At 41.7% G+C, this 13,526-nt stretch overlaps 1 protein-coding gene across 1 annotated transcript in view; it reads left to right on the top strand.

Moving 5' to 3' along the window:
* The first annotated feature begins 200 nt into the window (after nt 1–200).
* The window catches only part of orai2 (ORAI calcium release-activated calcium modulator 2), a 36,019-nt gene continuing 22,693 nt past the window's right edge, over nt 201–13,526 (top strand). Inside the window, exon 1 of the mRNA XM_020518843.2 lies at nt 201–546. Coding sequence (XP_020374432.1) covers nt 322–546 — 225 coding nt within the window. The 5' untranslated portion in view covers nt 201–321. The remainder of the gene's footprint in view (nt 547–13,526) is intronic.

Below are 13,526 nucleotides of genomic sequence, written 5' to 3' on the forward strand. Positions count from 1 at the left end.
AGTACTGACCACTGATCCTACATACGTGTTCAGTACTGACCACTGATTTTACATACATGTTCAGTACTGACCACTGATCCTACATACGTGTTCAGTAACGACCATCGATGAACCCCAATGGCAGCATCTGCCTCAATGAGGTTCCCACGAGCATGCGCGATGGCGGCCGCGGATGGAGTTGCGCTCGCCCCCTGGCAGCGGGAGTGCGCAGTACAGGAGCGCGAGCGCGCGCGTGTGGCTGTGCCGGCGGTCGGGAGCGCGCCTTTCTCCATCGCTGATCTGCCCCAGGTCTCCGGGCGACGGTTGGCCGGCGGTGAAGCCATGAGCTCGGAGCGGTCAGCGCCGGCCGGTTCGCCCGCTCCCCCGTGCTCGGAGCCCGAAGCCGGGGCGGCTGATTACCGGGACTGGGTGAGGCGCAGTTACCTGGAGCTGGTCTCCTCGAACCACCACTCGGTGCAGGCTCTCTCCTGGAGAAAACTCTACCTCAGCCGGGCCAAGCTCAAAGCATCGAGCCGCACATCCGCTCTCCTGTCGGGTTTCGCCATGGTGAGTGCCCCCCCCCCCCCCCCCCCCCCGGGATCCCGGATCCCCGATCCCCGATCCCCGATCCCCATCCCCCTCGTTAGAAACAAAACCCGCTTGTAAATTATCACCCAACATTACTGTGAGTGACACACCCAGAGCTCACCCTTCTCACCATCACTACAACCATGGGTGGGGTAAAGAGAGAGATGTCTGGACTCAGTTTTGGGGGACGTGTGGGGGCAGGGAAGAGAGAGAGAGAGCCTAGCCATGTTTTGGGAGTAGGGGGGACAGAGAGAGAGATGTGTAGTCACTTTTTTATGGGGTGGGGAATGCAGAGAAAGGGGGATGCCTGCTTACGTTTTGGGTGGGGGCAAGGAAGAGAGAGAGAGAGAGATGTCCAGCCAGTGTTTTTTGGGGGGATAAGATATCTGGTTATAATTTGAGGGTAGGGGAGAAAGATGTGTAGCCACTTTTTTTTTGTGAGGCGATGGTGAGAGAGAGAGATAAACGGGTGTCTGACTATATTTTGCAGGTGGGTAGATGTTTGGCACGTAGTTCAACTGGAAAGGATAACTGTTCCTTTGTAAGAGCGTGCATGCTCGATAATGCTGACTGGATTTCATGGGAAGGATAAAATACGTGGCCAAATAATTTTAGCGATATCCTGTTGGTCATGATGATTGACATCCCACGTTAGATTACTTGCATAAAATCGTCTGGGCAATCACTATCTCCCTTTATTCTTCTGCAAATCCAAAACAAAATTGTTAATTAAAAAGAAACTGATTTTGTGATGGCCATCGCTGAGGGTTTGGAATGTAATTTTTGAGTAATTCATCTTTGTCTGTTTGTGAATTGAGGCTTGTGGTGTGTTGGCACACTGCCTTGTGAAGAATGCTGTTGATAGGTTTGCATAAGGGTACCACGCTGAAGGAATACATTTCAGCCAGTGCCCTATTAATTCAACATTTTAAGTTAGTGCCACTATGATTGACAGTCACGTAACCTCTCAGCCCTAGCTTTGGAAGGGCATCATCTGAAAAGTGTTTTTTGCACTTGCAGAAATTTAACGTTCATCGTTATGCTACCAATGATAACAGATGTTACAGTTTGTGAAATGTATGTAGAAGTTTGTTTCCTGGAACTGGATATTGTGTTTTTTGGGTTAGATGGCTGGCCAATCATGCTCCCTCTTATTGCCAATGTACAGAGGATATGTGGATGCTGATCTTTGTGGGAAGATGTCTTTTGCCTATTGGGTTATCCTTTGAGAAGATATTAACCCCTTTCTTTTGCTTCCCCTTACCCAAATCTATCTGACTTGCTTCAGAGTCTGTATAGCCCCCTTTGTGGCCCTGTCTGCATTTTTGTCAGTGCCTCCTACAGAACTGTGACTCCATGGGGACTATCACAGATTAGCTGGCAGTTCCAGATATTCAGCAGATATTCCACCAACCATCAATTCATCCGCCTTGGTGTTATGGCTGTAGGCTGAATGTCTTCTGGGCCTGTTGGCTGGCTGCTGATTGCTGACTTTTCTCTCTATCTTTCCTTCTCCTGCCCATCTGTAAGATTTACCAGAGATCTGACTGATGTTGTTTCATCTATTATCAGTATTACTGTCTGAAAACCTATCCCCTCTGCAGGTGCAACTTCCCAACTAGCAAATTAGAAATCTGTTTAAACGTTACATGTTATGTCTGTTTTGCTTTTTAATTATCCAGTGCTTTGAATTTAACATTGCAGCTAAGAAAGCAAAATAGGAATTCAGTGCTGAAAATTTCCGTGACCGTATCATTGACGTAAATTTGCATTATCAATAGACTGCGATTGAATTTGTTTAATTTCTCCAGGATTCAAATGAAAAGCAAAATATTGCTGGTTGTTGGAAATCTGAAACTGAATCAACACCAGAAATGCTCGGCAAGTCAGGCACCAGCTTTAGAGCAAGGAAGATAAGGTTAACATTCCAGGTTAATGACATTCTATCAAGTGTTAACCATCAAGTGTTGGCCCATATTTGGTCAGCTTATGACTTGCGCTGTTTCAGTGCCAGGAGATGAGTGATTTTTGCTATCTTTACATTGTGGGGTGTTTTAATGTCATTTCCAAAGTGTGTGGATCTGGTGCAGGTACTCCCAGTAGCAGGGTTAGGCTGCCACCAGACCTCGTTTAAAAAACTAGGTGGTTCCTAATGGTTCGCCTCTGCATTGAGGTTGCCTGAGAGTCAGTACCTGACAGTACTATTACAGCATTATTGCCGTATAATTAAATTAGTCACTATCCAGTATAAAGCAGCATCAATCTCTTCCTGTGAACACGTGTGTTCCAAGTTTTGCAGAATATTTTTGGCTTATACAAAGTCCCCACTACTTGAGAAGTGATTGGTCAGCTTCAAGTCAGTGATAGATTGTGGTGACTGGTCATTTCAGGCTACCTCTTTTGTTACTGGAGTCATAGAGTTGTACAGCATGGATATACCCCCTTCAGTCCAACTTGTCCATGCCGACCAGATACTCCGTATTAATCTAGTTCCGTTTGCCAGCATTTGGCCTATATCCCTCTAAACCCTTCCTATTCAATACCCATCCAGATGCCTTTTAAATGTTGTAATAGTACTAGCCTCCACCACCACCACTGGCACCTCATTCCATACATGCACCACCCTCTGCATGAAAAATTTGCCTCTCATGTCCCTTTTAAATCTTTCCCCTCTCACTTTAAACCTGTGCCCTCTAGTTTTGGACTCCTCTTTCCTGGGGAAAAGACCTTGATGATTCACCCTTTCCATGCCTTTCATGATTTTATAAACTTCTATAAGGTCACCTCTCATCTTCCGTGCTCCATGGAAAATAGTGCCAACCTATTCAATCTTTCCCTAAAGCTGAACCCCTCCAACCCTGGCAATATCCTTGTAAAACTTTGCTGAACCCTTTCAAGTCTCACTGCATCTTTCCTTTGGGGGGGAGACCTGAATTACATGCAATGTTCAAATAGTGGCCTAACCATTGTCCTGCAGAGCTGCAACATCACCTCCCAAATCCTATATTAATATCATTGTGATTCTGTAGGCAGCGTGGCTATCATTCAATTTGCAAGCCCCATATCACTTTCAAGACTTGAGCTGAGAATTTCGTTGAAACATAACCTTCATATGCTATGGATATTTTCTATTTAACGTGTTCAGAAATGTTATTACACTCGTCTAGAGCCGATGGAAGTTGAACCCGGGCCTCCAGGCCCAGAGATAGGGAACTACCACTAGACTACAAGAGCCTCTTCTGTAATCTGCTGTCTTCTGGCTTTTAATTGCATGTGCTTAAAGAGACATTTCAGAATTCGTCAAGTAAATTCTTCATTTGTGGATTTTTGCCCAATTTGATGGACAGTGAGAGACACTTACAACTGTGCCAAAGAGCTCCAATAACATTCAGACATGCTTGTAAATAAAAGTGAAAGCTACTCGGAGCCATAAGTAATGGTTGTATTTATTCTCTCAAAGTGACATTTAGTTTTGTGGGCAGAATTTTGAAATGCTAAAAGAAACCTACACACCCTGATAAGACAAGAATGACAGATGAACTCCAGTTCACCAAACTTTGCGTCCTCACACCAGCTGGAGTTCCTGCATATTCTCAGTTCTACAGAGTTTCAGCTAGCTTATTTGTATTTGCGAAAAGTTTATTAGTTCAGTGGTGACCTCTCCAGAATCCTGGGGATGATTTTGAATGGTTTTTTAGTCTATTCAGCTGCTTCTGCTTTTAAATAACTTCCTGTGTCTATCCTGCTATGCTGTTTTCAGTTTAATCCCACAATAGTTGAGATCTATTGTGAGAGTCCTGTTTAAATATTGCAATGTCAAAGGCGCAAACAGCTGACTGGGGCTGGCCATCTCACTGTAATGTACTTAGTGTTGAACACAGCAGCATCAGATTAGTGAGGAAACTATTCTTCCAGGATAAAGAGATAACAAGCTGTAGAGCTGGATGAACAGAGCAGGCCAAGCAGCGTCAGAGGAGCAGGAAAGCTGACGTTTTGGGTCTAGACCCTTCTTCAGAAACTCTTCCAGGATAAAGACTTGATCTGTGTCCAAGATGCTTTCCTATTTCCTTTAAGTCCTAACGACCTAACATTTTAATGCTATGTGTAGTTACATGTGGTAGAAATAGTTTAATGTGAAGCTGAACTTAAGTAGGGAAAATGATTGTGTTGGTAATCAATTTTCTGTCTGTTAGTAGTTCTCCTACAACTTGCTGACACTGCTGAGTTGCTACATTGATTTATTACCCTCTAGGCATGTGCCCGGAGGAGATTCCTTGTGATTTTTCTGTAATCTTCAAACTCAAACTAAAAGCCAGATATTTTAGAGAACTGAGCTTGGGAAAAAGAAGAGTAATTGTAAACAGCAATGGGTTAAGATTGACTATACTGAGAAGTAGTGACAGAATTACCGAAATAAGAAACTTTAGAAAGGCATCCAGCTTGTCTGAGCATCAAAGGGAATGTTTTTAGTAGAGATTGAGCAAAGTCATGAGGATTGTAATGATATGGAGTCTTTTCAGCTTTACTTCAATGCAAACTATTGTTACTTGGATGCACAGTTCAGAATCAAACAGCCTTGGAGATGCATAATGATATTTTGAGGTCTCTTCCTTTGCCAACAATTTCAGCACTTGCTGAGCTGTAGCTTGTAAATCTATCTTCTGTTTTCTCATTTTACTACCTTATATAACTTCATTGTTTAATTATTTCTTTATTCACCAATGCCTTTCATTTCTTTAATTGCAGTTTGTCATTCAGTATCTGTCTGCATAGTGTTTACAGATGCCTTGGAGTGGTCTCTTTCTGTGGAATGCATAGAGGATATATTCTGTGATATGATTTATAGCCCATGTGTGGGCTGATCTGGCAAACCACAAGTAACTTTCTTCTCTGGGATTTAGGGGTTGGAAATTTGGTTTTTCTGACAGTTGTTCCTTTAGCGGCAGTAGAAACCTACTTGTGCCAGCATCTGAAAATTCTTTAGGATGTTTTACTACAATTTGTGAACTGGTCTGTCAGGGCAAGCGGATTTATCATGGTTGCACGTTGGTCAGGTTTTGTATAAGAATTTTCATTGCCTTGTAGACTCGTATGATATTACAGCACAGAAAGAAACATTCCAATCCATTAAACCTGTGCCAGCTTTTTAAAAGACCTGTCCAATTTGGTTCCATTTCTCAACTTATTCCTCATAACAAAGCAGTTTAGGAATTGGTATTGGATGTCCTCACTCTGCATTCCATAGAAATTTGTCATTTGAATGATACAACTGTCTTAACCCTAACCTTGAACTCTGCGGAACTTTGCTACATAAATAAAGTGCTGGTGGTCTGAATTTACCTATTGTTGCAGACCACATGACTATCCTATTTCTCCAATGAAATGGGTAATTTATTCAGCTAAAGATATAAACAATACCTTTCATATACTGTGGTCCACCTGAAGACATTCTAGTCCATAGCCAGAAGTATATTAGTCTAAGTTTGAGAATTATGATTTCAACATCACGTCACAATTTCAACACACAGTTCAGGTTGATATTTGTATGGAGTTCTATATTGTTAGAGGCATTGTCTTTCAGGTGAAGTGTTAAACTAAACTACCAGGACCTTTTCAGATGGGTTTGAAAGATGTCTGCCATTGCTGCATATCATTCAACTACACTTTTTGCCAACAGTCTGGCAGTCGTAAGTATAATTGGGTGACAGTGGTTAGCACTGGTGTCTCGCAGCTCCAGGGTTCCAAATTTGATTCTACCCTCTAGCGACTGTATGTGTAGAGTTGGCATATTCTCCCTGTGTCCGCTTGGATTTCCTCCAGGTGCTCCAATTTCCTCCCACAGTCCAAAGATGTGCATGCTAGGTGGATCACTTTTAAAGCAGCGAGGGCAGCTTGGTTTGGGCCGTACATGTTGCCTTGCAATTATTACCTATATCCAAAATAAAATTTGGCACAGTGGTGGCCAAAGCCACTTTGTAAGGTAAAAGTCATTATCTACTTAGGTGCCATTGCTACTTCACTTGTATTGAAGTGGGCTATTAGACATCACATAGGTTGTATTTAATTGATTAATAACTAATATAGGCAACAGAGGTATTAGGTAGATTCTAAATCTCAGAGACTCTGTCATTAAACCCTAGTCACTTTATTTGAGCTGTATGTATAGGAATTGATTATCTTTTTCCTATTATCAAAAATGTCATAACCCATCTTATGACTTGCCCATCTATTTTGTAATTTGCTCCTGTTTGTCCTTTTTTTCTGTCATAGCCCTTCTTGCTCAATATTGTTTTTGTCCAGTCATCTCTGCTTTACATAGGATTTCATTTGTCTTTTATGGACTTAGTTACAGAAAAGTTCGAGGCTTGGGGTCATTTTTACAGACATAGCGGTCACGCAGTCTGCGTTTTGTTTCCCCATTGTAGAGGAGACACATTCTGAGTAATGAAAACTGTAGTCTAGATTGAGCGAAGTGCAGGTAAATTGCTGCTTCACCAGGAAGGTGTGTCTGGGGCCTTGTATAGTGAGGGAGGAGGTAAATGGGCAGGTATTACACCTTTTGCAATTGCATGGGAAAGTGCTACTGTGAGTACAGGAGAAGTAGACCAAGAGTATTCCGGAGGAAACACTTTCAGAGGGAATGGTCCCTGTGAAATGCTAACAGGATGAAAATGGTATGTGTGTCTGGTGGTGACATCAGCTGGAAATGTCAAAAATGTTGGCTAATGATCCTTTGGATGTGGAGACTGGTGGGGTAATAAGTGAGGACCAGGGGTCCCTGTCAGTGTTGTAGTTGGGAGGAAAAGGCATGCGGGAAGTGAGTTGGACACTGCTAAGGGCAGGAAATCCCACTATGGCAGAGAATCCACGGTTGAGGAAAAAGGTGGGCGTTTCTAAGGTGGTATCATCAAAACAGATCCGATGGAGAAAGTGTAAGTGGGAGAACGGAATAGACTCCTTACGTGATGCAGGTTAGGAGGATGTGTTGGGCGTTGGTGAGTTTGTAGTGGTTATGGGTGGCCATCCCCAGAAATGGATACAGAGATGTCGAGGAATGAAGGAGTCAGAGATGGACCAGGTGAAGGTGAGAACAGGGTGGAAATAGGAAAAGCAGCATTGATAAATTTTTCTAGTTCCAACTGAGAGCGGGAAGCAGTACCAATTATATCATTAGTATACTGGAGGGAAAGTTCCAGGGACGGACCAGAGTAAGATTGGAACAAAGAGACAGACTTAATTGAGGCCCATGTGGGTATCCATGGCCCTACGTTTTCACTGAAGAGAGTGAGAAGAGTTAAAGGAGGTGTTCAAAGTGAGGGCAGGCTCAGCCAGGCAGATGAGGATGGTGGTGGGGGATGGGGACAGTTCAGGCCTTCATTCCAGGAAGAAGCAGAGAGCCCTGAGACCATCCTGATAGGGGATGGACATGTAAAGGGATTGCATGCCCATGGTGAAAAGGGGGAAGCTGGTGCCTACAAACTGGAAATTCTGAAACTGATGTAAAGCTTCAGAAGAATTGCAAATGTACATCAAGTCAAAGGCAGGAAGAAATAGTTCCTTGGGACAGAATCAGGCAGAAACAGTGGGTCTGCTCAAGCAATGCTGTTTGTAGCTTTAGGGAAGAAGGTAGAGATGGATGTGCAGGGTTGGCAGACTGAGAGCTTGGAAGTTTGAGTGAGGGGTGTTGTTCTCAAAATAACATGTTACACTCCGACCCTGTCGATCTGTTCTGTGGGATCAGAGGGATGTTTAAAGTTTTATAGCTCTAATGAACATTTTGACCAAGATTCCTCCCTCAACTCATTGTCTAAAATAGATTATCTGGTCATCTGTGGTTGTTTACAGATCTGTGTGTACAAGATGCCTGTTACATTTGCCAAGAGTCACTGAATCTCAAAGTAATTGATTGTGAAGAGAATCAAATGTTTCTATCAAATAAATGGTAGATTGTGGAATTTACCTTTAAATATGTGGTTGTCAATTGTGTGGATCATGCTGGAGGCATTTCATAAAATGTATCTTTGAGATACAGAAACTTTGTGCTTCTGGTGAGTGCACAGTAATTTTGAGGATGTGATGCTTTTGGTGATAAAAGCAGATTTATTTTTCCCTTAACAAAATCCTCTTGTCACAACTGGTTGCCTGATTCGTCACAACTCGGTAACACAAGATACTTGAAGGAATTCCAAACACTGTGCAGTAGGACTCCAGTGCTTAAAAACTAGTATTCACTTTATAAATAATGTCCAGCAGTGAATGTAACAGTGTATTCTCCACTCTGCTCTGCTAACCTGATGCACATTGTGTGGTACAATCTGCCATTATAGCACGCAAAGCAATGCTTTTCACTGTTGGCACATGTGACAACAATAAATCAATAAATCAATCAATCAATTTATATTAGCAATATCAGTATTAGTCTAATACTGAATAACTCTTAATTGCAATCCACTCTTAACACAAAACCAATTCAAATTGTCTATTGCAGTTTTTTGGCTTTAATTTCCCACTACTGTGATATTGATATTGATTTATTGGATAATTCATATTTGCAAAAAAAGTTACCAAGAGTAGCTGCATGGGCAACAGGAATTCAGATTTGTCTCAATGTACGAATCCATTTTGTACCTTGCATGAAGATCTCACTCCATTGAAAACAGTTTTACACTCTACAGCCATCCTCCTCTTTGCGCTGTAATTAAGAACTTCTCCATTCCAACTTCATTTTTAGGCTCCCAAAAGTGTAGCGCAATGTTTCTCTCTCAGTCCTCCCTCCGACAACCTACAGTTTTTTTTAAAGAATGCAAGTTTTGTGTTGCTTAATCACTTTCACCTGATTTGCCTCATCATCTGTATTACTGTTTTTACACTTGGTATGAGAATCAAACATTTCCTTTTGCCACCTGTCTTCCTACACACAATTCCAAAGAGCTATTGTGAGCTGTAATGCACTCTATTTTTCTAAAGGACTTTAATTTGTAAGGGTATAAGACTGTGTTTTCAGGACCAGAAGACTTTACATTATTTACAGTAATGCCTTCTTGATAGCTCTATAACTTATTTACTTGTCATATCCTCGATCCCTTTTTTTCTTAACATCAAATTGCCGCTGAAACCCATTTGTACTGCTCACTTGAATGGTCTTCCATGCTAGCCTAATATTAGAGTCTACTAAACCAAGGATTAGACCAATTTGGCCACTGCCAAGTGCCCTGAAAAGAAAACAACCCCATATCACTTGATTTTTTTTTTAATGATGAGGTTTTCTATTGCCCTAACAATAATGCCTTTATGATGGGAATGTTAAACTGTAAGTGTTATAGCAGTATTAGTCATTAGTTTTGATTGTTACCTCCCTATCAGTGAAATCCAAGGTTATTCCCACTTGGTATGCATTTATAGCTTGCAAGCCTGACCTCATTTGTACCTGAAATGATCCACACGGCTTTGTCCTTTTTCCTCTTCTAATGCCTGAGGGTGGAATTGAACTCAGGTCAGGCGACTGTCTGTGTGGTGTTTGCACATTCTCCCCGTGTCTGTATAGGTTTCCTCCGGGTGCTGCAGTTTCCTCCCACAGTCCAAAGGCATGTAGACTGGGTGTATTGGCCATGCTAAGTTGCCTGTAGTGTCCAGGGATGTGTAGATTGGATGTGTAGGTAAGTTAGCCATGGGAAATGCAGAGTTACAGGGAACGGATAGGGGAACGGGTCTGGTTGGGATGCTTTTCGGCCGGTCGGTGTGGACTTCTTGGGCTGAATGGCCTGCTTCCACACTATAGAGATTCTAAGGACCAGTCAACAATTCCTTTCATACAGCTTTTCATTTGACTGTTATCAATAAACATACAAAAATGGTTAAAGTGAACAAACATCTTGTAATCTCAGTGCTCATAATTCACATGTTCAATGACAGGCTCAATTGCTTAGATATTACGTGCCAGTCAGAAATGCTATTAACCACAAAGGGACTGCAATTATCTGCAAATGGCAAAGATTTTGGACAGTTCAACTCATGGATTCATGTCCATTTACTATATTATTTAACTAACACTCATCAACTGTTCCAATATATAGGCATCCCATAAACAGATTCTTGCCTAAGGCAGATATAGCAAAATAGATTTCCTTCATTTGCTATCTCCTCCAGTCCAAGAGAAGGAACATCAGCAAAATGAATCTAACAGCAGAGAAAGTGAGAAGCTTCAACTTTTAAAAAACCCAACCTTCAACAACTGAAAGCAAAATCTAAAATCCTGGGTCTGTGTGAGCCTGACTCCATTCACTTATGCTTCTTGTGTCTACTTAAAAAAACACCCAAAGCTATTTGCTCTGCTTTCCAGGGAGCAGACACTTTGGCACTAGGTTTACAATACGCCTCTTCAATAGAAACAGGACAGAACAAATCCCTTTTAAAGGCATATACCGTCACAGTGATGTTAAAATTTACAGTGGCTCAGTCACTAGATCCTCAACCAGTATAACTACAGTTATTCAGTGACTGAAGCCTTGATTTTCAGCTTGTTTGGTTTTATGTTTTATTTTATGGACCTTAAACGTGGGTCACGAATGTGAATGAGTCGAGGGGTTTGTGACTAGCTGTTGGTTTATATTTTATTCACCATTTCTAGATGAGAAATGACTTGTGTGGTGTAGTAACTTTCCATGCAGTTGTAGAACCTGTGTCTCTGTGATCTCACTACAGTTGCCTGCATCTGAAAATTTTCCTTGCATGTCAGCCCAGGTTTGCTGGAGATTCATTGGAAAGTTTACTAAATTTGCCTAGAGTTTTGTTTAATCTCCCATTTATACAGCATGTGAAAAACTGTTGACATCCAGAAAGAGCCCTTGCTGCCTCATCTGCCGTCTCAGCACTTGAGGGAAGAGGGGGCAGCAGGGAAGAGGGGGCAACACAGGTGCCCAACAAAGATGCTGGTGGCACCGCCTTTTGTTCCACTGTGGTGTAGGGTTGAAACCTAAGGAACTTATTGAGTTGGTGCCCTGTAGAAAGGGCAAGAGAATTCATTTGAAGGAGTTATAGTATTGTAGATGGGGCAGTTAAGTGCCTGGAGGTTAACTGCGCTGCCAGTGTCAGAGATACACTTGCAGCTATTAATTGTTCATCCTCATGTTATACAACTTAAAATGTTGCCCAGACGCAGCCCACTTTTGGAAGGATAGGATCTGTACTTATGCCTTAGGAAATTGCACACCCCATTGCACGTTCTCCCTGTGTCTGAGTGAGTTTCCTCCGGCTACTCCAGTTTAGTGCCACAGTCCAAAGATGTGCGGGTTAGGTGAATTGTCCATGCTAAATTGCCCATAGTGTTCAGGAATGTGCAGGCTAGGTGGGTTAGCCATGGGAAATGCAGGGTTATAGGGATAGGGTAGGGGGGTGGGTCTATGTGGGATCTGTTCAGAGGGTTGGTGTGAAGGTGATGGGCCAAATGGCCTGCTTCCACACTGTAGGGACTCTATGATTGTTGTAATTGCCTTAAAATTTTGGCAGATACCGTTATGGGATACATTTTAAAGTAATAGTATATAAAAAAATACAGTGTAACTACTTCAGGTATTCAAACCACAGACAGCTGGTTTACAAAGCATAATGAATCGCAGCTGCTGCTAAGAGGTGCTAATTTTATTACATGTGTAATCTTTTATATAGTTGCTCAGAAGTGTTTGTAAGAAGCTCAAGCTGCATGAAGGGTGCGACTAACAACCCTGTTCTTTTGAAACTGGAAGTATAGAGAAGCAGACACATGCTAAGTTCTCAAATAGGGTGGGCAGTGGCATAAAGTAATGTCAATTGGTAAGTAATCCAGAACCCCGGTTAATAATTTGGGGACACGGATTCAAATCCTACTGTGGCAGCTGGTGGAATAAAAAGCTAGTCACATAGCGACCTCTTGTCGATTGCTGTAAAAACCCATTGGGTTCACTATTAAAGGAAATCTATTGTCCTTACTGGACTAGCCAACACAGCAATATGGTTGGCTCTTAACTGCTTTCTGAGCAATTAGGGACAGGTGATAAATGCTGGTCTAGCCAGCGATGCCTACATGCCATGGATAAATAAAATAAAGGCTACCTGAAAATCAGGGTGTCCAAAAATTCATTGATACATGGAAGATCATAATAATAATGTAAATTGAGTAAAATTCAGTAAAAACCTTTAAACGTTTACCTTGCTAATTCAATTAGATGTTGCTTCTAGACTAATTACTCATTTGCCCTTCAACTAACCTGACCTAACTCAATCCAAACTGTTGTAATGACATGTGAATAATATAATACTTCGGAATTTGGATTTAAAGTAGAGGCAGATGGATGTAGAACAGATCTGTGAAGGTCCTTGTTTAAAAATAGGTCAGAAAGCCATATGAAGCAGTGAACTAAATGCATTAAATTCAAGAAGCTGGAGAACTCCTGTCATGTCAGTGATGGAGTATTTATATTGTTGAGCTTACAACAGACTAGAATCAAAACAGAAGTTTCAAGGTCTCATTTCAGAAGGAGGAACAGTTTCACCCAGCAGAAACATCATGGTTTAAGTTCAGGGGAGGCAGTCACTACAACTGAAATGTTTTAGTTTGTGGAACTTCTAAGCCAGGAGAGCTTGTATAGAAATCCTGTTATTAGAACTGGAAAGTTTAGGCCATCAGAATTGTGAAAGGTTCACGCCAGTGATCTCTGAAGGGAATTGGTAAGATTATTTCCGTGGTCCAAGGAAAAGGAACTGGGAAGAATTAATTAACAAAAATACCTAGAGTTATGAAATGAGTGAAATTTCTTTAGAATTGAGTATCTGTTAAAGGATAGTGTTGAGAAACAAGTTAAAATCTTGTTTTGCTGTTTGTATTAAGTTTTTTTTTCCAACCATCTCATATCTTTGTTTTGTGTAGTGAATCTGTGTTATGTTGTTAAAGGACATCTACAGGTATATGAGAATATGAGAATAAT

This window comes from Rhincodon typus, chromosome 26 (genome assembly GCF_021869965.1).
Source record: "Rhincodon typus isolate 14 chromosome 26, sRhiTyp1.1, whole genome shotgun sequence".
NCBI lineage: Eukaryota > Metazoa > Chordata > Chondrichthyes > Orectolobiformes > Rhincodontidae > Rhincodon > Rhincodon typus.